Source organism: Bombyx mandarina, chromosome 15 (assembly GCF_030267445.1).
Source record: "Bombyx mandarina strain Sakado chromosome 15, ASM3026744v2".
NCBI classification, from domain to species: Eukaryota; Metazoa; Arthropoda; class Insecta; order Lepidoptera; family Bombycidae; genus Bombyx; species Bombyx mandarina.
The window spans coordinates 2,337,754-2,361,717 of NC_143221.1; the positions used below are offsets into that span (position 1 = coordinate 2,337,754).

The window sequence follows — 23,964 nt, forward strand, 5'->3', positions numbered from 1 at the left end:
TATAACCGAAAAAAGAATACTAAACCGCTACTTTCGCTTTTAAGCAATGAAATAAGTTAATTGCTTTTTCACACAATGCTTCCATTTTCACAAAGAAAATCGACGGAGTCAGCTCAGCTGATAATGTCCAATTTTGTTGATATTAGGTCAAAGCGTTTGTTTACCGACGAATTATGTATTTATTTAGATTAATTTCTATTATCCTTTACCACGATTGAATATAATTATAAATGATACCTACCGTCAGCGCAAAAGTGGTCAAACCCACAGTAAAATATTTCATATTCGTGCTTATACATTGCAATTTATTTAAAATTTTGATGCAAAACCGATCTATCCTTAGTTTGACTCACAGATGGCTTTGTAAACATTATTTTTGCGCGTAATATTTTTGCCTGCAAAACAGTGCAAAAGTAAATTCAAATCTCATTGTCTCCATACTAATTATGGTAAGCTTAGGCCACTTTTGCGTTGACGGCTAACAAATGTTAGTAACAAAATCATTGTATGTAATATACAATACGTTTATTGTAAGATCACTGCTGGTAGGACCTCTTGGGAGTCCACACGGGTAGGTACCACCACTCCGTCTATTTCAGCCGTGAAGCAGTAATGCGTTTCGGTTCGAAGGGTGGGGTAGCCGTTGTAACTATACTGAGACCTTAGAACTTGTATCTCGAGGTGGGTTGCGCATTTACGTTGTAGATGTCTATGGGCTCCAGTAACCACTTAACATCAGGTGGGCTGTGAGCTCGTCAATCCATCTAAGCAATAAAAAAAAAGAGAGCTTATCATAGTTTGACTGCGACATCGCTGCGAAAGTCCGTAGTGAATCCATTGACACCTGACCGACGCCAATCGTTTGTGAATCCAACGATCACCTTCATACAGATCTTTACTAATTTTTCTACAAGTATTTTTTTTGGAGAGAACGATTAGCTTCTATAATTATTATAAAATTCAGTACAACTAGGATCAGACCTTAAAATGTTTTGTTTAAAATCTATTAAATTTTTATTTATTGTTTCGAAAATATATACTTAAAAATGACGATACTCCTGTGTTCGTTTCATTGCCTCCGCTCAGGATTAGCCAGTGGTAGGAGAACCATATTTAGACATTCGTAAAGCATAATAATAACGAAACGGGGAGAAGAGAAAGAGAAGAATACGGATCGCAAATTGGCTTATTGTTAGAAATTGGTAAGGTGGGCCTAAATTTTGATATTACTCTTGACGGCTAATACATAAAAAGTCGGCCCCAACGGCTTTTTTACGGCAAAAATAGGCAGAGCTGTGCCCCTACCCGTGCGGACTCACAAGACAGCCTAACATCAGTAAATACTGAAAACAAAATTTTACCGGATTGACTTTTACTACTGACTACTAGCTTTACTACTAGCTGACCCGGCAGACTTCGTAGTGCCTCAATCGATAAATAAAAGACCTGAACTTTTGTATAAAATAAACTTAAACAAAAGGAATCCGTCCGACGGGAGACACACCAAAGGAAAAACAAAATTGTTATTTTTATTTAATTCCGAGCATTTTCATATTTATCTACCTTTTAAACCTTCTCTGGACGTCCACAAATAACTCAAGACCAAAATTAGCCAAATCGGCCCAGCCGTTCTCGAGTTTTAGCGAGACTAACGAACAGCAATTCATTTTTATATATACTAGAGGTCTCGCAGTAGTCGAAATTCGACTATAATTAATTGGAATTGTAAGTTTGTACACTATTTTGATTGTATTTTATAATTCTATAATCACAAATTTCGCCAAGACTACACTATAAGAAATATTAACAAAGACAAACAATATTTAATCTCAATTTGACAACAGACGTCAAGAACAAAAGTTTGACAATAAATAGTATGCATGCGTGTGTGCGTCAAATACATGGTACGTAGTGTGTGTAATGTTTTCTTTATTGATTTAATTTATCTTTTATGCATTATTTAAAAAAAATATTAGCATTGTGCACTTCTTCTCTATATTCTCTATAAGTGTGGAAAATTCCATACTCCTCCGTCCGCGAAATTTTCGTAAAAAGGGATACAAAGTTTTTGCTTCACGTATTAATATATAGATTCTTTGATCTTTATTCCTTCACCGTGGAAGTCAACAGTCAGGAACGTTTGTTATACGATAATTACGTTACTTTATTGAAAAAATGTATACCTGCTTGCGGTATTCGAACACCGTTGCATTGCTTAAAACTAATGCATCGGGTGTCCTATCCTTTAGGCCACAACGACTTCAATCATCTCTGTTCCAACGTTCTCAGAAATTACTATTATTTATTCTTTATTTGTACACACAGTTAATATAATACAGTAATTGCGATAAGATATAAAAAGTGGCGAGCTTAACTCAACAATTGAGCTATCTACCAGCTAACCGTTCTTAAGGAAGGAAAGCTTTACATGAGTGGGTAGATGAGTACAAATTATATTCTTATTTTAATTTATAATGAAAGCTCCTCTACTCCTGCCGATAATTACTGATATAATGTGAGTTCCAACAATACAGTCGTATGTTCTATCATAATTACCTAATCGTAAAGCTCAACTTAGCAAGAGCAATGCTTCGCAGAATCTACCTTCAAATCGGAATCGCGACCCACTGAGAAGATCCGGCGAGAAACTCAGTGTTTATAGGAACGAGAATGCATTATAAAACGTCTCAAGGATTCTTTCGACTACAATATTTTCGTGTCAATGAATATTAATTAACATCAACTACATACAAAACACACTCCGTCAAGCCAGTGTCAAGTCGACCATGAATCTCATGGCCTTCGCACACAAGTGTCGTAACGTGACTTACAATACCTATGTTTGTATAAATATAGGATGGGAACACACCGCAGCGCGATAAATAGCGAAAAAAAACAACCCAATTATGTTCATGTTTGTTGAATAATAAAATTTTAGAATCTTCATTACTCTTAAAGGGTACACGAGCTCATGTCCCGTGTGGTGTTAAGCTGTTACCGAAGTTCACAGACGTCACATCATCATTATCATCATGGTCGATTACTCTTGGCAGAGCAGTAATAGTCATGTGGAAACCTTGTTTATTAAAGCCTTGCAATTTACTTTGAGGTAGGAATGGCAATCTGAGATCGATTAATCGAAGAATCGATTATTTTGACTAAATAAATCGATTTTAAAATCGATATTTTGTGGTGAATCGATCTGGTAAATCGATAATTCACTATTGAAAATCGAAATTCGGTTATTTTATTGTAAGGAGCCATTGCTTAGGCTATCGAGACTATATTTTATGGCTTACTATGCCCATGTAGACATTATAGATTGATTATTTCAGGATATTTTATGCTTGCTTACTGTAATTATACTTACATCCTAAATGTCATAAATCAAAACTTATATCATAAGTTGAGATAAAATCGATTTTTTAGACTTCGATTTATCTATAACTCGATTTTTCGTATTTCGAATCAAATCGATTTTAAGATCGATCTTTTTTTGAGAGATTCGCCTTTCCTACTTTGAGGTGTAATTCACGCTTTCCAAGTGCACTGATCGAGGAAGATGAAGAGTAGACAGCCTAGACGCCCAGGCATCCAGACGCCAAGATATCTACAGATATTCTGCTACTATGTTCTATAATGCTTCTGTAAAGGTCAGCGGTGTTCGAAGATAAGAGTCTAGGGAGTGACACAAAAGATCCTCAATGGTCCAAATATCGGGAAATTTATTCTCTCCTTCATATAAGAAAGTTACTTCAGAAAACGACGAAATATTAGAGCTCCAAAATGGCTGGAATCGATATTATCGTGTATTTTGTGACATCAATAATATGCAGTAGAGTATCGCACAAATATAGCAATAGCAATGCACTATATAATTAGTCTTGTTATTATATATTTAAACATATATACTATACTATACATCTATAAAGAAAACATTACACACACTACATACCATGTGTTTGACGCATACACGCATGCATACTATTTATTGTCAAATTTTTGTTCTTGACGTCTGTTGTCAAATTGAGATTAAATATTATTTGTCATTGTTAATATTTTTTATAGTGTAGCCTTGGCGAAATTTGTGATAGAAGTATCAAATACTATCATAATAGTGTACAAACTTCCAATTCCAATTAATTATAGTCGAATTTCGACTACTGCAGGACCTCTAGTATATAATAATATACTATAATAGGTACTAAATTTATATTCCGTGATATAAATCAAATATAGTATAGCTTTGGACATATATAGCGATAGCAAAGCACTGTAAATTTAGTCTCATTATTTTACAAGCGTTGTACTTATCAGTAATGTTGATATTGTCAGCGATTTTATAATTAAGTTAGTTGTATGCTACGTTCTCTTTAGTTATTTTTGACGATGATGAAGTGTTAATTATTTAATAGGATAATTAATTAGGTTAATTATTAGATGCTAAAACAAAATTTAGGGAGGCTGGTAAATAAATCTCGAAAAAAAAAATTTGGTCCAGTTTTAATTATGTACATTCTTTGGCAGACGGGCGTACATCCACCACGATTTTAAGTGGTCACCGTATCCCATGGACGTCAGCAATTTCAGGACCACTGAGCTCACGGAATAGATAAATAAGGTACTGAGCTAGTCAAGTCACTGTCTATTGTTAAAATGTAATTTAATCCAGTTCTTTGTCTGGTTTTCTACATGCATGGATTCACTTTCGGCCTGGCGTTGTGCGAGTATTTTAACGTTCTCGTTAGCGTAGAAGTTAATTCAAATTTGTATGCAGTTGTAACAGCGCCTCTAGCGGCAAACGTGGGCAAACGCTCTAACTCCATCCAAATTTGAGTTAACTTTTACGCTATCGAGAACGTTAAAAAACTCGCACTAAGCACACTGTTTGCCACGTACTAGATTGATCCGACACTACGATTGTAACCTTTAGTTTTGTATATGAAATTTCAAGCGCTCTCATTTATATGAAGAAGAATTTATCTTCTATCCCGCTCTTCAAACCGAACCGCATTCATTTTTGCCATTAAAAATGAACGTAATTATTTTTGATACGCTTTTTAAGATGCTTTACCTTATATTATATAAGTTATTCCGTTTTCGTTCGTCGTCTCTCGTCAACGTGACGAAAGGTACGCGGCCATTAAGGTTGTCACTCAATTTATTTTAAATTAATTAGGCTAGTCCTGAAAGCGAGATGTTATTTTTGTTCTAGGGAATATTTTTAATTGAAACTTTTTCGGTTAGTTCATTTCTATTTACCTTTTCACGGAATGCATAATTATGTATTTTAACTTAGATATATCTAAGTGCTAACACTAATATTATATGTATCATATTCAATTGGAAAACACATCAAGAGAAGTCGCTAAAAATACGGAATATGCAATTACATTTACTTGGATGATTCTATTTTAATTATTATTATTTAAAAACTATCCAACTGATTTTGCTATATTTTCTATTGGTCCAATCTCAAAAACAAATTCCCAAATCGGTTTATAAAAGATGGGGAACGAGTACTAATTGTTAAAGATCTGCATAGCGTGAAACGAAAAGAAAAATGACATTTGACATTTATGAACAATTTTACATTAGGTAAAGGTACGGTATCTGTTTAAATCATAGGTTTAAATATTATCTATGTTATCTGTGCATTCCATCATTCATCAACACACTTTGGCGCTTTTTTTATCATTCTATAATTTACACAGAATTGTTAATTGTCGGACTAATCTATATATATAAAAATGAATTGCTGTTCGTTAGTCTCGCTAAAACTCGAGAACGGCTGGGTCGATTTGGCTAATTTTGGTCTTGAATTATTCGTGGAAGTCCAGAGAAGGTTTGAAAGTTAAATAAATATGAAAATGCTCGAAATTAAATAAAAATAACAATCGGACGGGTTCCTATTATTTGAGGCACTACGAAGTCTGCCGAGTCAGCTAGTAATACAATAAAATATTACTTCCACAAACTGACTTATATTATGACGAAATCAAATGCCGCCTTGTCTTTACAAATCGGTTAAACATCTTAAATGATAAAGATAGTTCTAGAAGTGACGATGCATTTAGGGAGTTGGTCGAGCGCGGACGCTATCCGTCAGCTGCCACAAGGTTGAAGAAATAAGATTATTGTTTTTTCGCTCTGGCTCTCCGACGAGAAATATGAAATATTTTGATATATGATTATATATGAATCATAATTTTATTAGAGCTGTATAAGCTTAGTTGTCGCCAAAAACATGAGGTGGGATTGTCTTAATTTTTGCAAATAATTAAAATCAACGCAACCATCTATATATTAATATGTGAAGCAAAAACTTTGTATCCCTTTTTACGAAAATTGCGCGGACGGAGGAGTATGAAATTTTCCACACTTATAGAGAATATAGAGAAGAAGTGCACAATGCTAATATTTTTTTAAAATTATGCATAAAAGATACATTAAATCAATAAAGAAAACATTCATTACACACACTACCTAGTATTTGACACACATACATATACTATTTGTTTATTGCACTAAAGTATTGTCAAACTTTTGTTATTGCATAAAGCCTGTAGTCAAATTGAAAATAGGTTAGTATGTATCTTTAATTTTACGAGTATTTGCCTATAGTGTAGTTTTGGTGAAATCTGTAACAATAGGACCATAATAATGTTAAAACTTATAATTTCAATTAATTATAGTCGAATTTCGACTACTACGGGACCATTAGTATTTATGAATTGACTATTTTGACAGTCTCCTTACAACGACCTCATAAAGCTCCGATAACTATAAAATTGTCGTGGCCTAAAGGATAAGACGTCCGGTGCATTCGTATGAAGCGATGCACCGGTGTTCGAATCCCGCAGGCGGGTACCAATTTTTCTAATGAAATACGTACTCAACAAATGTTCACGATTGACTTCCACGGTGAAGGAATAACATCGTATAATAAAATCAAACCCGCAAAATTATAATTTGCGTAATCACTGGTGGTAGGACCTCTTGGGAGTCCGCACGGGTAGGTACCACCACCCCGCCTATTTCCGCCGTGAAGCAGTAATGCGTTTCGGTTCGAAGGGTGGGGTAGCCGTCGTAACTATATTGAGACCTTAGAACTTATATCTCGAGGTGGGTGGCGCATTCACGTTGTAGATGTCTATGGGCTCCAGTATCCACTTAACATCAGGTGGGCTGTGAGCTCGTCCATCCATCTAAGCAATAAAAATAAAATAAAAAATTGTCGCTATAATATCTTCAGTTTTCCCGTGTCGCGGTTTTCATTAAGATCGTATTCGTTTAGTTAATTTGTCTCTGGTGCACCCACAGCAAACAGCCTGTGAGAATCCTAGCGATAAAATATCGGCGTATCAAAGCCAAAGCGTGGGTCGTTTTGTTCAAAATGGAAACCTTGTTTCAGGACGGACCGGTAACGTTTGCAACGTCGACATGGACTGTCCGGATAACGCTTTCTGCAGACTGAACAGCTACTGCGTCTGCAAGGAAGGGTACGTGTATGCAGCCATCAACAGCACTAACAAAGGATGCTTGAAAGGTACGTCTTACACGTGTGGCTTAATTTAAGCTAAGTTATTAAAAGTTAGGTCTCGTTTGGTGGCTTAGGCTGGTTCGAATAGTTTTTTAAGATCCGCTTATACCATGGGCATGTTAAAATGTTCATTGACGAACATAGCCAATTTATTACCAAATTATTCATTTATAAAAGTTATTAATTAAATTGATATCGTCTATAAATTTTTGTGAAACATGACTAATTCGAATTTTAAATTCAATTAATAATCCTACATCTTTACAACCAATCATGATGCATAAAGTCATAAGTGGCTAAGAGAGTTACCCAATTGCGAAACTCTTAAACTACATTCATACGATAAGAAGAAGGTTCTCGAAACCACTAACTAGCTCGATATAAACACAACAAACTATCATACTAAACTAAATGTTGGCTGTTCCATTGGCATTGCCGACGTCACCACTCTTTACCACTAGCCACCTACTAGAGAACGAGAACTTTACCAAAGTTAATAGCATGATAACACAAAACTTGGCAAGGCAGCTTGTGACACGTGACTTCTGTTCCTCACTTGGTTTTATTACCCTAAACTGTGAGCACACTTGTATTGTCATTAAAAATTTTCAACTCACATACTTTCAATTACCTTAATATCAACATACTTAAAAAAAAAAAAATTTGCTGCAACGTCCTTCTAAAGCATCTGAATTTCATAAACATGTTATAGAAAAAGTCCAAGTCAGCCTGTGAGAAAAATTGCTTTTAGGTACCCCAAGCACCAGTCATCGTTCTCGTCGAACCCGTCGCTTGCGACGAAGGGCTCGGCGAGTAAATTAACCCACAGAGACAGCCCACTCAGTTTCTCACGGGATCTTCTCAGTGGGTCGCGTTTCCAACCCGATGGTATATTCTGCGAAGCACGGCTCTTGCTAGGGTTCGTGTTAGCAACATCGTCAGGCTTGAGCCCCGCGAGCTCACCTACTAGCCCGGCGACGCTGCATGGTCTCTCTAGACCATCAGCTTAGATAGGAAAAAACCAAAATGCCTCCAAATTTTAACGCACATTCGTTGATTTTCGCAGAGGCCCGCAACGGGGAGGCGTGTGTCCAAAACATCCAGTGTCACATGACAATGGGCGTTCACTCTGAATGTACCGGAGGTAGCTGCGCGTGTACTCCGACAGCTCATCTAGACGGGGAACGATGCTACGAAACTGCATGTAAGTTCAAGCTTTTTAAATAATACCTACCCTATGACTAACTGGTGAGCCACAGACGTACCGCGGTTTCATTTGGCCCATCAAATGCGTTCATTACACGATACAGAAAGGATATTTAAAGGGGCCTTCGTATGGCTTCATCCAGATTGCTAGGTTCCATGGTTAATGAATAAATTTTTCACGACAAAACCGACTAACACGGTGAAGGCCATCCAAACAAATTTCATATAAGATCGGAACAAGAATTGGCAGGTCTTTAGATACAATTAGTCCAAGTTTACACCACGCCCTGACCAGTCACATTCGCAGTCATTTGCGATATTACATAAATATTCCTGTTTATTATATTGAATGCACAACCATCCGATCTTATGGACAACAAATTTAAACCTCGTTTTTTTAAAATCACCGATACATGAATATCATCATTTTCTTCCAGTAATTGGTGAACGATGTGTGGTCGATCAGAACTGCTACCTTGGCGAGCAAGGCATCGAAAGACAAGCATTCTGTGTACGAGGTTACTGTACATGTCAATTGCAGTTCAGCCCTAGGGACAATGGAACAAGGTCGGTTTTTGTTGTACAATTCTTTTTTATTGCTTAGAATCGTGGACCCGTTGACACCGATAACGTAAATGCCGCGAGACATTAGTTCTAAATCTCATTACTACAGTCCAACGGCTGCTCCACTCTTCAAACCGGATCGCATTACTGCTTCGCGACAGAGACAAGCAGGGTGGTGGTACCTACACGTGCGGGTTCACAAAACGCTCTGCCACCAGGAATAATGTAAATTTGTAATTATTGGGCACTTCCTTTTTTTACATGTTGTTCATTAGTTGTGGAAGTTGTTGATCGAGTGTCGAATACATATTTTCCTTAGAGAAGTTAGGACCCGCCTGCAAGATTTAACTCACATAATAATAACTCACATAATAATCGCATCATTCTTATTCGGTCTTTACCACTAGGTCATGTCTTCTTAGGACATATAATGATTCCGTACGGTTAAAGTCCACCATCCAGCTTATTTCTGTTACGAAGCAATCCTGTGTTCCGGTCTGAAGATTCGGTTGTGGTGTTGTCTATGGCTTTGTGCTAAATACCGGGTCGGCAATTGTCTCATCTATCCAGGCCTAGTGACTAGTGGTTTGAGTGGATTACAAACAGAGCAATGCGACTTCAATAATAATTTGTTGTTAAAATTTTTCATACTAATCCAGATGCGTTAGAGACGCAGCTCTTGGCGAAGAATGCGAGGATCAGTTGCAATGCGCCGGACCAGGATTGGAGTGCAGGGGTACTTGCAGATGCAGGGATAATTGGGTGGCCAACAACCACACCAACTCCTGCGTTGAATGTGAGTAGACCAATGGAAAATTTTCATAGAAAGCGAGCATGGAGGAAGTTTTTTTTACCTGCGGTGGGTAAGCTCACGGGGCTCATCCTGAAAGAACTTGCTTTTCCCTTAGCAAAAGCAGTACTACGCTGAGTCTACCACCGGATGAAATCACGACCCACTGAGAAGATCCGGCGCGAAATTCAGTGGGCTGAAAGAAAGTAATACGCTATGAGGAGATGCTTTTTGAGTGATTTTACTGGTAGTAGGGCATCTTGTAAGCCTGCAGGAGTAAGTACCATCACCCTGTCTTCTTTTATAGCATAGATGGGTGGAAGAGCTCACAATCCACCTGGTGTTAAGTGGTTACCGGAGCCCATAGAATACACCTACAACGTAAATGCCGCCACCCACCTTGAGATATGAGTTCTAAGATCTCAGTATAGTTACAACTGCTACCCCACCCTTCAAACCGAAACGCATTACTGCTTCACGGTAGGAATAGACAGGATAGTGATACCTACCCGTGCGGACTCACAAGAGGTCCTACTACCAGTAAAAAAGTTGTTAGTAAATTTCTAATCGGTACAATAATTCATTCCAGCCGTCAAAGCACTGAATGAACCGTGCGAATTCGACATACAGTGCGACTCGTTAGCCGGCGTTCCCGGCGTGCCGTCTCCCGGGGCAGCCCTGTGCCTCGGCGGGACCTGCTCGTGCTCTTACAACGCACGCCCGGTCGGGAACCCGCCGCGGTGCTGGCACAGGAGACGCCCGGGACAAGACTGCAGGAGAGATGAGGTGAGGACAGACGAAACCGGTGGTAGGACTGGTGGTGGTGAAGCAGTAATGCGTTTGAAGGGTAGAGCAGCCGTCGTAACTATACTGAGACCTTAGAACTTATATCTCAAGGTGGGTGGGCATTTACGTTGTACATGTCTATGGGCTCCAGTAACCACTTAATTAACATCAGAGCTGTGAGCTCGTCCACCCATTTAAGCAATAAAGAAAAGAAAAAATTACTATAGAAAACTTACCGTTTTGCGCAAAAGATCTTTACGTAGACAAACAAACAACTTTACTTTCGTATTTGCATTAAATAAAAAGGAAAATAAAGCTTATTATCAAAGTTATTAGTTTTACACACAAAGTTATTAGTATTACAAGTTTTATATTTTGCTTGTTAGCTTGCAATGATTTCATCACGACTAAATCATGTAGTGATTGGAGTGTGCGTACAAACATGTTTTCAGCAGTTCTAAATATCAATAAGTCTCACGCTGATTGTTTTAGTCGAACATATTTTATTACAATATCTTGAGCCGCACAATAATGTTGTTCTAATTTCAATCAAAAAATGATTGTTTTCTTTTATCAATTTCTCTTGTGTTTGCGAACCTCGATACATTCGCCTTAGGCTGAGTTGAAATTCAACTAAACAGTAGTTAATAAAAAAGTATTTATAAAATAATGTGATTTATATTAAATCGAGAAGATTTATTTAAGTCTGATCACATAATTTAAATAAATAACATTTAATTTTTTGTTAATTCGTTTTCTATAATAGCGCGAATAGCATGCGAAAGTTTGAAGTTCCAAAACGAAAAAAACAAAGAATTCAACTAAAAACTCATTTCTTTATTAAACATTGAAATTTTTTTTTTTTTTATTAAACAGGAATGCGTTTCTGAGGAAGACGAACCGGGTTATTGTTTGAACGGGCGGTGCACTTGCAAAACCTGTTCTCCTGACGCGCGGGACTTTAGTGGCGCGACAGTTTCCCGCCAATCGATGCTCGCGTCGGCCGTCGTGTTGTTCGCCGCCATTTTGGGATGATAGCCGCCATTTTGTCATGTTCCTGTTATTTTAATACAGAAAATTTCGAAAAGTCATACAAAGTCATCTGTGCCTTTATTAAGAACGCGGATACCTAAGTATTTAGTGTATCGAGGCTTTTTATCGACAAAATACGAATCGTCGTTTTGATTAGTATAAGAATATAGTTGTAAAGACAAATAAAACGAAGAAAAAAAGATGTCATTGATAGATAGATACTATTTCCAAACTAAATGAACTGTTTGAAAACATAAATTTATTTTTACAACATATTATATTGATGCATATATTGATAAATATATAATATACATATCTACTTAATGTTATAAAATTAAATGTAATATTTACAGATCTTTGTGCCTTTTCCCGTGGCAAATAAGTTTGAGAATTGTGTAGATTTTCATTTAAATTAAATAATATAATATTTATGCACAAGTTAATTGTTAAGTTGTTAAATATGTTGGTAGTTTATATAAAGATTTGTATATAATTGTTGGTTGTTGTATAAATCTAAGTTTTAGGCTTTTATTTCAGAAACAGTATTTTGTGAGTGCAATTTTTTTTTAAAATATCTAGTATTCATATATTATTTATTTTGTTCGTATGAGTAGTGTTTATGCCAAAGAAGTGTACACAAAACGTTATAAAAAAATGTAAATAGAATACAATAAACTATTCTAAACAGAGTTATGTATTTTAATAAAACGTTAAGGTTAAAATGACTCGTAAACAAATATTATAGGTAGTACGTAATTAGTTCGGGATTTGCAAGTCTTAGAAATTAAAAGTAAAATTGAAACCACTCGTAAGGTTTAACCTCGCGATTTTTATTGTCGTACTTAATACAATATTTTTAGACTAAGGTTTTAAATACATTAATCCTTTCGCTATAGGATAGACAGACAGACGTGGGCTTAAAGTTCCAGTTCTATGGGCTCATACTTCACATTTGAACGATAGGCTGTTTCGCGGCAAAAATAGTAATACAAACAGTAATCATTTTTATTACTGTTGGTAGGGTGTTTCATGAAACGGCACGGGTAGGTTCCATTACCTGGGTAGTAGTCTATTTCTACCGCGTAATGTTTTCCGACTTGAAGGGTGGGACAACCCGCATTTTCAAAGCCGCATTCACATAGTTGATGTCTATAGGCTCTAGGCACTTTTGACACCGAGTGTCAAGACATTTAACTAAGCGATTAAAAGAAAGATAGATCAGTTACATGAAGTCGTCGTGGCCTAAAGGATAAGACGTCTGATGCATTCGTATCTAACGATGCAACAGTGTTCGAATCCCGCAGGCGCGGCGCTAGGCGGGTACATAATTTTCTAATGAAATGTCTAAATATACACGATTGACTTCCACGGTGAAGGAATAACAACGTGTAATGAAAAAATCAAACCAGCAAAATTATAATTTGCGTAATTATTGGTGGTAGGATGTCTGAGTTCGCAGGTACTACCCACCCTGCCTATTTCTGGAAACAGTAACGCGTTTCAGTTTGAATGGTGAGGCATTCGTTGTAACTATACTAAGACCTTAGAACTCATATCTCTAGATGTCTATGGGCTCCGGTAACCACTTGACACCAGATGGACTGTGAGCTCGTCCGCCCACCTATGCATAAATAATCCAACCATTAAATAACTTACTTCTCGGTAGAGGAGTACGAGTAACATCCGTAGTTCTGGTGCATGTAGTGGTAGTGAGGGAGGCGTGGAGGGCCCGACTGACCGCCGGGGAGGAGGCCGCGTAGACCAGCGGATTGAGAGCCGAGTTCGTGTACCCAAGCCAGGTACACCACAACCACGCGGCGTCTCTGACGCACTCGCATACGGAATCTGGACGCAAACGAATTATGTAACCGTCGTGACCTAAAGGATAAGACCTCCGGTGCATTCGGGTTGAGCGATGCACCGGTGTTCGAATCTCAGGCGGGTACCGATTTTTCTAATGAAATACGTACTTAGCAAATGTTCACGATTGACTTCCACGGTGAAGGAATAACATCGTGTATTAAAATCAAACCCGAATAATTATAATTTGCGTAATTACTGGTGGTAGGACCTCTTGTAAGTCCGCGCGGGTAGGTACCACCACCCTAACTATTGCTGCCGTGAAGCAGTAATGCGCTTCGGTTTGAAGGGCGGGGCAGCCGTTGTAACTATACTGAGACCTTAGAACTTATATCTCAAGGTGGATGGCGCATTTACGTTGTAAATTTTTATGGGCTCCAGTAACCACTTAACACCACGTCCAACCATCTAAGCAATAAAAAGAAAAAGATGGAATATCAGGTTTTTTTTTATTGCCGTATAGAGAGACGAGCATACGGCCCACCTGATGGTGAGTGGTTACCGTCGCTCATGGACGTCAGCAATGCCAGGGGCAGAGCCAAGCCGCTGCCTACCATAGGTAATGCCTAGGGTATTAAGCATCTAATATTAAGCAATGAACTTATTTCTGTCACGAATTCAGCAGCTATCCTCTTATCTGAGGGAAAAATCTCTCTAAATTACACAAATCTCTCAGCTGTTAACCGTACGCACCTACGGGAAGCATCACGAAGAACGGCGTCCAGCACAGCAGGAACAGTGACATCAGCATCACGATGGTCCGGGTGGCACGACGTTGGCGCGATATTATACCCGCGACCCTGAGAACAACAAACAGAATAACAATGTCTCGCAAATAAATGGCTTTAAATTTACCTGGACAGGTTTGCTGATGGATCTAATGGTCGACCTGATCTTAAGTGCAACTGTACTGCACGAACACTCCTGTGTGGTTTAGTGCGAGTTTTTTTAACGTTCTCGATAGAGTAAAAGTTAACTCAAATTTGTATGGAATTGGAACGTTTATCTACGTTTGCCGCTAAGGTCGCTGTTCCAACTCCATACAAATTTGAGTTAACTTTTACGCTGTCGAGAATGTTAAAAACTCGCACTAAGAACACTGGAAGTACGACTGCGTTCGATTACGGGGGAACGTATTCTATAAATGGGTAGGTATTGTTCGGTCCATGACAAATCCACCGGCACAAAGCGGTACGGGTCCTTGTATGATGTCGCGCCCTGACCTGCGACAATGTTGCTTTTTTCCCTACCTATTCTCTGATAGCCTAAGGGGCTATTTCAGCTACGCCCAAATGTGGTCCAGATCATCGGTATATCAGTAGGAGTAATTACGAAAATTGATCGAAAGATGGGAAGCGGATCGAACGTTACAAGCGAACAGCGATCCTAAATTCAAATATGTACAACCTAGTATAGTATTATATAGTGATATCTACAGGGTGAATACTAGTGCATAACAGATCAGTGGCGGATTAAAGGTCCAGAGCGCCCTAGGCAATCACTTTATCGGCGCCCCTGTACCGGCCATAAATGGCCATCATAATACTTTTTACTAATTTTAACTAGTTTTTTTTGCTATTACGATGAAGTTGTATCATCAAACCCAGGCTTTAGTAGACCAGGATATTTAGTTCAGGCATTTAATTCTTAATTGTCGATATGTTATTTTCTTTATTTATTTAAAAATTCGACGCCTCTTTAACAGATAATAACATATAACAAATACTGGTATCTATCAAACGGTGTACATATTGTGAAATATTTTTCAATAATTCTTTTGTGTGATTTTGATTCGGAGAACTGTCAATATACTACGTGTCTTTGATTAAAGGCTATCATTATTTTATCTTAATGACGTTTTATAGTGATAATGTGATATTATATCGTAATCTCTAGTATGTATAAAGTGTTCTTTGTTAATAAAATAAGCTAAATGATACTTACGGAAATTTGAGTCTCTTTAAAGGAGAAGTTATGGCACGTACCGTTTCCGACGAGGGTATCATGAAATGGCCGGTTTTTGGAGAAGGTGGCACCCTTGAAAATTAACAAATAAATATTATCCAACCCGTGCGGGCTCACGAGATACCTAACCACCGGAAATTATGCAAATTATAGTTTTTGCGGGGTGCGATATTATTGCTTCATCATGCAAGTTATTCGTGAACATGACGTGTTGACTAGAAAAGTTGGTCGTTGCTGCTTCAAACAGCTCGATACGGATGCGCCAGAAGTCTTATCCATTACGTCACGACAACTTCTAGTAACTCTTAATACAACTTACACTATGCTCTTGGGTACTTTATGATTCTCTTGTGATTCATCTGCAGGAGTAACGCTGTCCACATTTACCACGACAGCATCGGGGATGACCTAAAATCATTACGACTTTATCGTGTTTATGATTATAACATTTTTATAAATTACTAGCGACCCGCCCTCGCTTCGCTTCGGAAACATTAAAACACACATAAAACCAAAAAAATAAAATAAAAAAAATTTAAAAAAACTAGCCTATGTTCATCAGGGACAATGTCGGCTTCTAATGGAAAAAGAATTTTTCAAATCGGTCCAGTAGTTTCGGAGCCTATTCGAAACAAACAAATCTTTCCTCTTTATAATATTAGTATAGATAATATTATTATAATTATAATACAGCATTTTTAAGTCGCCATTTGACAAAATTTATTTAACTGAGTGATTACAAGTACCTACCACCCTGTCTCTTCTTCCACATGTCAATTATGCGTAGCAGTTTGAAACCGGTTGAATAGGCATATGAATAAATAATACACTTGAGACTTTGACCTCATGTCTCAAGATAGGTAGCGGCATTTATGGTATCATGCCTATAAGCTACATTTGGGCCGTGAATCCATCACTCATGCCAAATACATTAGGTCTACAAAGCACACGGATTTTTTGAATTCGCGGCTCAATTTGTGTTAATGTTTTGGTTTTTATATCGACCCACAGACAACCCCCTCTGTTTCTCGCCGTATCTTCTCAGTGAATCGTGGTTCCGATCCAGTAGTAGATTAAGCGAAGCCCTTCTTTTGCTAGGGCGGACGTTAGCTAAGTCTTTAAGGCTGAGCCCCGGGAGTCCGACAAAACCATACGATACTGGTAAGAAAACTTAAAATATTTTTTTAAAACACTTACTTTTTCTACATTGTTTGTGACCTGGCCACGGTGGAACCTGATTGAGGGCGGTGCCGCCAGAGCTCGCAGTATCCGGGCATAAAGAACAACCATCACACTTGCAGGAAGATAAAACGAAAAGAAAATACTGACGAATACGTAACTGTAATAAAAAATGTTTTATTTCATTATAATAACATTCTGGTTTCATTTAATTCCATTCCAATTCAATCATCAACTTCATTTCATTTCGCTTCATTTTTCATGTAACGGAACATAAGAAATGTGACTTGGCTTAAAAGTATCGTTTCCGGGGCCATAAAATATTAAAAAAAAAGACAATATTTGTTCAGTGTTCTTAGTGCGAGTTTCTTAACGTTCTCGATAGCGTAAAAGTTAGCCAATTTAGTATGCAGTTGGAACAGCGCCCTTTGCGGCAAACGTACCAATTTTTTTTCCCTACCTAAGCTGATAGCCTTGAGAGGCTATATCAGCGTCGCCTTAGCTACTAGGTGAGCTCACGGGGCTCAAACCTGATGACGTTGCTAACACGAACCCTAGCCATGCTTCGCAGAATCTACCACCGAATCGGAAACGCGACCCACTGAGAAGATCCGGCGAGAAACTCAGTGGGCTGTGTCTGAGGGTTAATTTACTCGTCGAGCCCTTCATTCGGGTTCGACGAGAACGATGACCGGAACGTACGCAAACGATCCCATTCCATACAAATATGAGTTAACTTTTACGCTATCGAGAACGTTAAAAAACTCGCACTAAGCACATTGAGGATCCAATTATTATAACAGTTGTTTGTCTATTCGTCACAGTTTCCGGCAAACAAAATAACAGCAGAAATACCTAACGCGATGCATGCTGAATGTGCGTCGTTAATTAATATTTTTTTAAATCTTTATTTATGAATTGTTTTCTGAAAAGAAGATGAATATTTAAAATACTACATAAAATATATTGCCGTTAGGCCTCATTCGCACGGGCGTTTTAAAAACGTTGCGTTAAAACTAGGCGTTGGCGCTTTTATAACGTTCTCGATCTGAGTGTTCATACGAACGTTTTAAAATCACTCTTATTTCGTTTTTCACTTCGCGTAAGACGTCGCCTTATAAACGCGTTGACGTATGAACATACACTTGAAAATGCATCTTCTGTTCTATTTGAACGCTTTTTTAACACACGCTAAAAAAACGTGCGAATGAGGCCTTAGTGGATATTTCTTGATAAATATCGTCGCGCATTTATTTGTAAACCAAATGAAAAGAAAAGCATTTTATTTATAGATATAGGGGCGTGTTTAAAAATAATCATTAAGACAGTATATATGAAATATAATAGCTAGCCTACCTAGAATTAGTGTTAACAGTACAGGCCTTAGCTATTTCTCCAGGTAGAAAATGCTTCGGCGAAGGAATGAAGGCAGTCGGTATAGCGATTGTTGTCGCCACGGGCCAGATCAGTGCAGCCAACAGTCTAGCGGTCTTTGCTCTCTGTGCACGAGCTAACGGAGCGGTGATGCCGCAGAATCTCTCCCAGCCTAAGGTGCAGATGGAGAGGATAGAGGCGGTGCAGCATAGGACATCCAAGGTGCTCCAACAGGAACATATGGCCCAGTCTGTGGTGAAATTGTCCATTTATTTTTCTGATTAAAAATATACAGCCTGACTGGTTGAGCACTTTACGTATTGATATAGAGTGCTCAGTACTCGATTCTCGTTCTAAATAAGAAAAAAATTTATTGTAAGTGCTTAAAATATTTGCCTAATTTATCTTGGATTATCTACTCAAAACAATAATCGTGGTCACTCGCGCCGCGCGCGCGTCTTAACAGAATTTGTTTGCTTACATCGGTCGACGATCGCGGCGCCACTTCGATAAAGCGGCACGACACGAGAACCCTCTCATCGTGGCCGCCGGTAACTACATTCCCGATCCTGCGGACAGAATGGAAAGCAGTCGACGTCGCCCAAAACACGTCATCTCGGATCCTCCCGATCCACTAACGGTGCTTCTAGGTACTTCAAGCACCGGTCACCGTTCTCGTCGAACCCGTCGCTTGCGACGAAGGGCTCGACGAGTAAATTAACTCTCAGACACAGCCCACTGAGTTTCTCGCCGGATCTTCTCAGTGGGTCGCGTTTCCGATCCGGTGGTAGATTCTGCGAAGCACGGCTCTTGCTAGGGTTCGTGTTAGCAACGTCATCAGGTTTGAGCCCCGTAAGCTCACCTACAAACGTTAGGGTTACGCTGAAATAGCCTCTCAAGGCTCTCAGCTTAGGAAAAAAAAAGATCGCGGCATCGTTCGAACGCGGCGCGCTGATTGGTTCTCACCCGCCGGGCGGCGTCTCAGCACTGCGGTGGCCACAAATTTCGAGTCTTAGTCAATTAATTTAATGAAGGTTTTCTTTGTAGTTCATTTGTATTTTGTTAATTTTATATTACTAAGCGTTATATGTGACCATGAACTATCATGTCCTTGAGTACCTATGTAAAGTGTTCAACCAGACAGCCTGTATATATTAATTTCAATTTCGATTTGTATCGATTTCAATAATATGGAATATACTATAATTATTATAGCCGCTTCTTCAAGAGCAGTGTGTCATTGCCCTCAGAGGGGGCGAGCACGAATGACAATCGAAAAAGTATTCGTATCGGTATCGAGAAAAAATGTATAGGATTTAAACAGCGCCCCTACCGTCCGTAAAAACAATTAATTTCAGCAGCACGAATGAATTTACTTTCGTTTCGCAATCAATTCGTCACGTTCCCGAAACTCGAAACTTATACTCATAATCGAGAGCACGAAAATTGTTTTGACATACGGTAACGTAAATCTCGAAGGCTGGTTATCGAGTACTACCATCCATAACATAATGTAATGATCCGTATGCTTAGTGTGAGTTTTTAAAGTTCTCGATAGCGTAAAAGTTAGGTAGCTCAAATTTGTTTGCAGTGGAACAACGACCCTAGCGCAGACGTACGCAAACGTACCAACTGCTGAACTGACTGAAGTCGTCGTGGCCTAAAAGATAAGACGTCCGGTGCAATAGTGTTGAAGCGATGCACCGGTGTTCGAATCCCGCAGGCGGGTACCAATTTTTCTAATGAAATACGTACTCAACAAATGTTCACGATTGACTTCCACGGTGAAGGAATAACATCGTGTAATAAAAGTGAAACCCGCAAAATTATAATTTGCGTAATTACTGGTGGTAGGACCTGTTGTGAGTCCGCGCGGGTAGGTAGGTACCACCGCCCTGCCTATTTCTACCGTGAAGCAGTAATGCGTTTCGGTTTGAAGGGTGGGGCAGCCGTTGTAACTATACTGAGACCTTACAACTTATATCTCAAGGTGGGTGGCGCATTTACGTTGTAGATGTCTATGGGCTCCAGTAACCACTTAACATCAGGTGGGCTGTGAGCTCGTCCACCCATCTAAGCAATAAAAAAAATAAAAAAACTGCATAGAAATTTGAGTTAACTTTTACGTTATCGAGAACGTTAAAAAACTCGCACTAACACGTTTCGACGACTCGATACATTTACATTACGATTTCGAAGGTTTTCGTGCTTGAGGTATGTACAGATTTAAAAAAACTTACTCAAATGAAAGACGAACAATTCCCTGGCGGCTGCTATTGGCAGCACTAGTAGACCGAGAAGCAAGTCTGCGGTCGCTAAGCTCGCCAGGGGATAGTGTGCTGGGGCGCGATTAACTCTCTTCAAGGCCACCAGCACAGCAGCGTTCCCTCCGACCGTGAAGAAAGTCACCGCGGCCATAGCTGCCGCAGCCGCCCACCACGAGCTCGTCATGTCACCGCGAGGGTGAAGCGTCAACACACTTTGCATTTTCTGGAATATTACACCGATCAGGGAGGCCATGACTTCGTTCATACATTGAGTATAAAAGAAGTAAAAAAATGCTAACGTGCTTTAAACAATTTAACTGTCATTATTTGCGCTATCGGTATGCCAATTATTGCAAACTAGTGAAACCCAGTCACGATCTGTTGTGACTAAATCTAATTGTATGAAAATTATTGTGTAAATTTTGCAAAAAAACGCCCTTTAGTACTAATCTCATTTTGACAATTACGAATAAAACGAATAAGAAATCACTCAAAACGGTCGAGTCGTTTTCAAGCGAAGCCCCGTCACGTCCCGATTATTTAATTATTCGTAACTCCTCTCGAGAATAATTTGAAATTATTTGAATTTGTGTTGTGTTAGATTAAGTGTTACGTGATGATTGTTAGAGATTTTAGACTGATCAAAAATACTGTTACAGTTTGATTATGCGTCTACAATTTAATTTTTTTTACATCCAACGTTGAGAATACTTTGCAGTTTTTATGGTCCCAGATACCTCTTATAGACAGATCGATATTATGATTTAACTGATATATTAACAATGAAACATCGGCTTGGTTTTTTTACTTACGATTTATCCACGTAGCCACCATTGAAACTTCAGAAGGTAAATATATCGAAAAAACAAACTATACTATCACATTAAATAAAATAACGAATAGAAATTGTAATTATCCGTAAATTTACTTAAAACACAATAAATATTCTCGCACAAAACAATGTTATGATGTCGCATGGAAAATATATATTTATTGCGGGTAAACACAGAAATTCATCTGTGGTTCTGAATGACAACGACGAATCAAAGGTTTATTTATTAAGCGCTGACGATACTCAATCTACCGCGGAATTAGCAGCAGCTTTCAACGTTAGCATCAAAACAATATTGGTCCATTTTCGTCAAATTGGCAACATAAACTTGATAAGTGATCGCCAGCGCGACGAACGTGTTAAGGTTGCATCACAGAAACACAAATAAAGGAATTTTGAACCGTATGTCACCTGCGATGAATATCATCATTTACCTACCCTTCTCTCAGTCACCTGGGGTCGGCGCAACATGTTTCCTCCTTCCGTACTCCTCTGTCATATACCATTTCTTCACTCACTCCTCTCTTACACATACTGGTGGTAAGACCTCTTGTGAGTCCGCGCGGGTACGTACCACCACCCTGCCTATTTCAGCACTGAAGCAGTAATGCGTTTCGGTTTGAAGGGTGGGGCAGCCGTTGCAAGTATACTTGAGACCTTAGAACTTATATCTCAAGGTGGGTGGCGCATTTGCGTTGTAGATGTCTATGGGCTCTAGTAACCACTTAACACCAGGTGGGCTGTGAGCTCGTCCACACATCTAAGTAATAAAAAAAATCGTCTTTCACGCAATCCATCCATTTCTTCTTAGGTCTACCTCTTCTTCTATATCCTTCCACATTCATAGTTAACACTCTGTCACTCCTTTTCATTTCGTCTCATAACATGTCCATACCATCGCAAACGCGCACTTCTCAACTTCTCTGTGACAGGTGCTACTTTCCGTATTCTATCCATTGCTTCGCTCACTTCCCTCTCTCACATACCGTCTTTCAGGTAATCCATCGATTTCTTCTTAGGTTTACCTCTTCCTCTTCACCTGCGATGAATAATCTCTATATATAAAAATGAATTGCTGTTCGTTAGTTTCGCTAAAACTCGAGAACGGCTGGACCGATTTGGCTAATTTTGGTCTTGAATTATTCGTGGAAGTCCAGGGAAGGTTTAAAAGGTGAGAAAGAATAAAAAAGCTTGGAATTATATATAAACAAACAATTTTGTTTTCCTTTGATGTGTCTAATTTATCGATTGAGGCACTACGAAGTCTGCCGGGTCAGCTAGTGAACAATAAAAGTTATGATCACTATTTCGTGGTCTATTGCCGAAATAATTACAGTTACCTACTAGCGACCCGCCCTCGCTTCGCTTCGGAAACATTAAAACACACATGAAACCAAAAAAATAAAATAAAAAAAAATTATAAAAAAAGTAGCCTATGTTCATCAGGGACAATGTCGGCTTCTAATGGAAAAAGAATTTTTCAAATCGGTCCAGTAGTTTCGGAGCCTATTCGAAACAAACAAACAAACAAATCTTTCCTCTTTATAATATTAGTATAGATGGCGTTATTGTCATATATGTACTGTATGGAACTGGACATAATGATGTAGAAGCTCGCGAATCTCCAGTTAGCTTTGGTTATTCGCTCGTTCTCACTTGTTCCTACACGATACTGCTCAACTTATAATGTATTGGTGGTACTGGTGGTAGGACCTCTTGAGCCCGCGCGGGTAGGTACTTCCACCCTGCCTATTTCTGCCATGAAGCAGTAATGCGTTTCGGTTTGAAGGGTGGGGCAGCCATTGTAACTCCACCCATCTAATCATCTGTCCACCCATCTAAGCAATAAAAAAAAAAGTATGGTCTCACAGCAACAAACGGTCTCTAAGCTCCAATGGCTAGACTTGAAAGTTTTGCGTCATTCACCATATCGACCAGACTTCAGAAAAGATTCAATAGCCGAAACTCAGTACAAAATGCATTGGAAGAGTTTGTTTGAAGCATTGAAACTACGCTCTACGTGTCTCTAAGCGGTCTCTAAGCCACTACGCTCACACAGATGTATGAGTGTGTATCGGTATATGAGTGCAAAATATGGATTTATATTTTGATTGATAGAAATAAAAAGAATGACTAACTTTCTGTATACTAAACGGCAATTGAAAGAGCTAATATTTATTGGTTCTATATATGAGTCGACTATTATCAAAGCCGGCAATGTGACTTTTGGACAATTATTGGTAAATCAGAAAAACGAATTATTGACTTTGTATTCCATTGGCAGTCACAAAACTCTTCTGAACGACATCTTAGATAAATAACAGGTTAAGTATTAACCTTTATTTAATGCAGGTTTTGACCCGAATTTTTTGAAGGAGATGATTATATTCAAATCAATCTGTATTGACATATCAATAACATTTTTTTGTCCAAATGCACAGATTGCCACCTTTGATAATAGACGACTCATATGTTGTAATGTTAAAGGAGCTGTTCTTTCATTAAAATTGGAGTCGTTTTTCGATCTTGTGGTTTCGTTCAGGCGGTGCTAATTAGGTCAAGCCGT

At 38.6% G+C, this 23,964-nt stretch overlaps 2 protein-coding genes across 2 annotated transcripts in view; one reads left to right on the forward strand and one right to left on the reverse strand.

Annotated features, from left to right (window-relative positions):
- LOC114242610 (prion-like-(Q/N-rich) domain-bearing protein 25) overlaps positions 1–12,610 on the forward strand; it is a 37,958-nt gene extending 25,348 nt beyond the window's left edge. Inside the window, exons 3-8 of the mRNA XM_028173836.2 lie at positions 7,415–7,549; positions 8,610–8,747; positions 9,187–9,316; positions 9,973–10,109; positions 10,693–10,889; positions 11,766–12,610. Of these exons, the coding sequence (XP_028029637.2) occupies positions 7,415–7,549; positions 8,610–8,747; positions 9,187–9,316; positions 9,973–10,109; positions 10,693–10,889; positions 11,766–11,924 (896 nt within the window). The 3' untranslated portion in view covers positions 11,925–12,610. The remainder of the gene's footprint in view (positions 1–7,414; positions 7,550–8,609; positions 8,748–9,186; positions 9,317–9,972; positions 10,110–10,692; positions 10,890–11,765) is intronic.
- Positions 12,611–13,556: 946 nt separating this feature from the next.
- On the reverse strand, positions 13,557–21,550 carry LOC114242681 (uncharacterized). The gene is made up of 8 exons (XM_089733150.1): positions 21,379–21,550; positions 20,540–20,789; positions 18,282–18,549; positions 16,944–17,085; positions 16,066–16,154; positions 15,767–15,818; positions 14,475–14,581; positions 13,557–13,766 (listed from the first exon to the last, which is right to left on the reverse strand). Exons 2-8 carry the CDS (start codon positions 20,784–20,786, stop codon positions 13,574–13,576), a joined length of 1,098 nt encoding a protein of 365 aa, XP_089589276.1. The 5' UTR covers positions 20,787–20,789; positions 21,379–21,550; the 3' UTR covers positions 13,557–13,573.
- Positions 21,551–23,964: the final 2,414 nt, after the last annotated feature.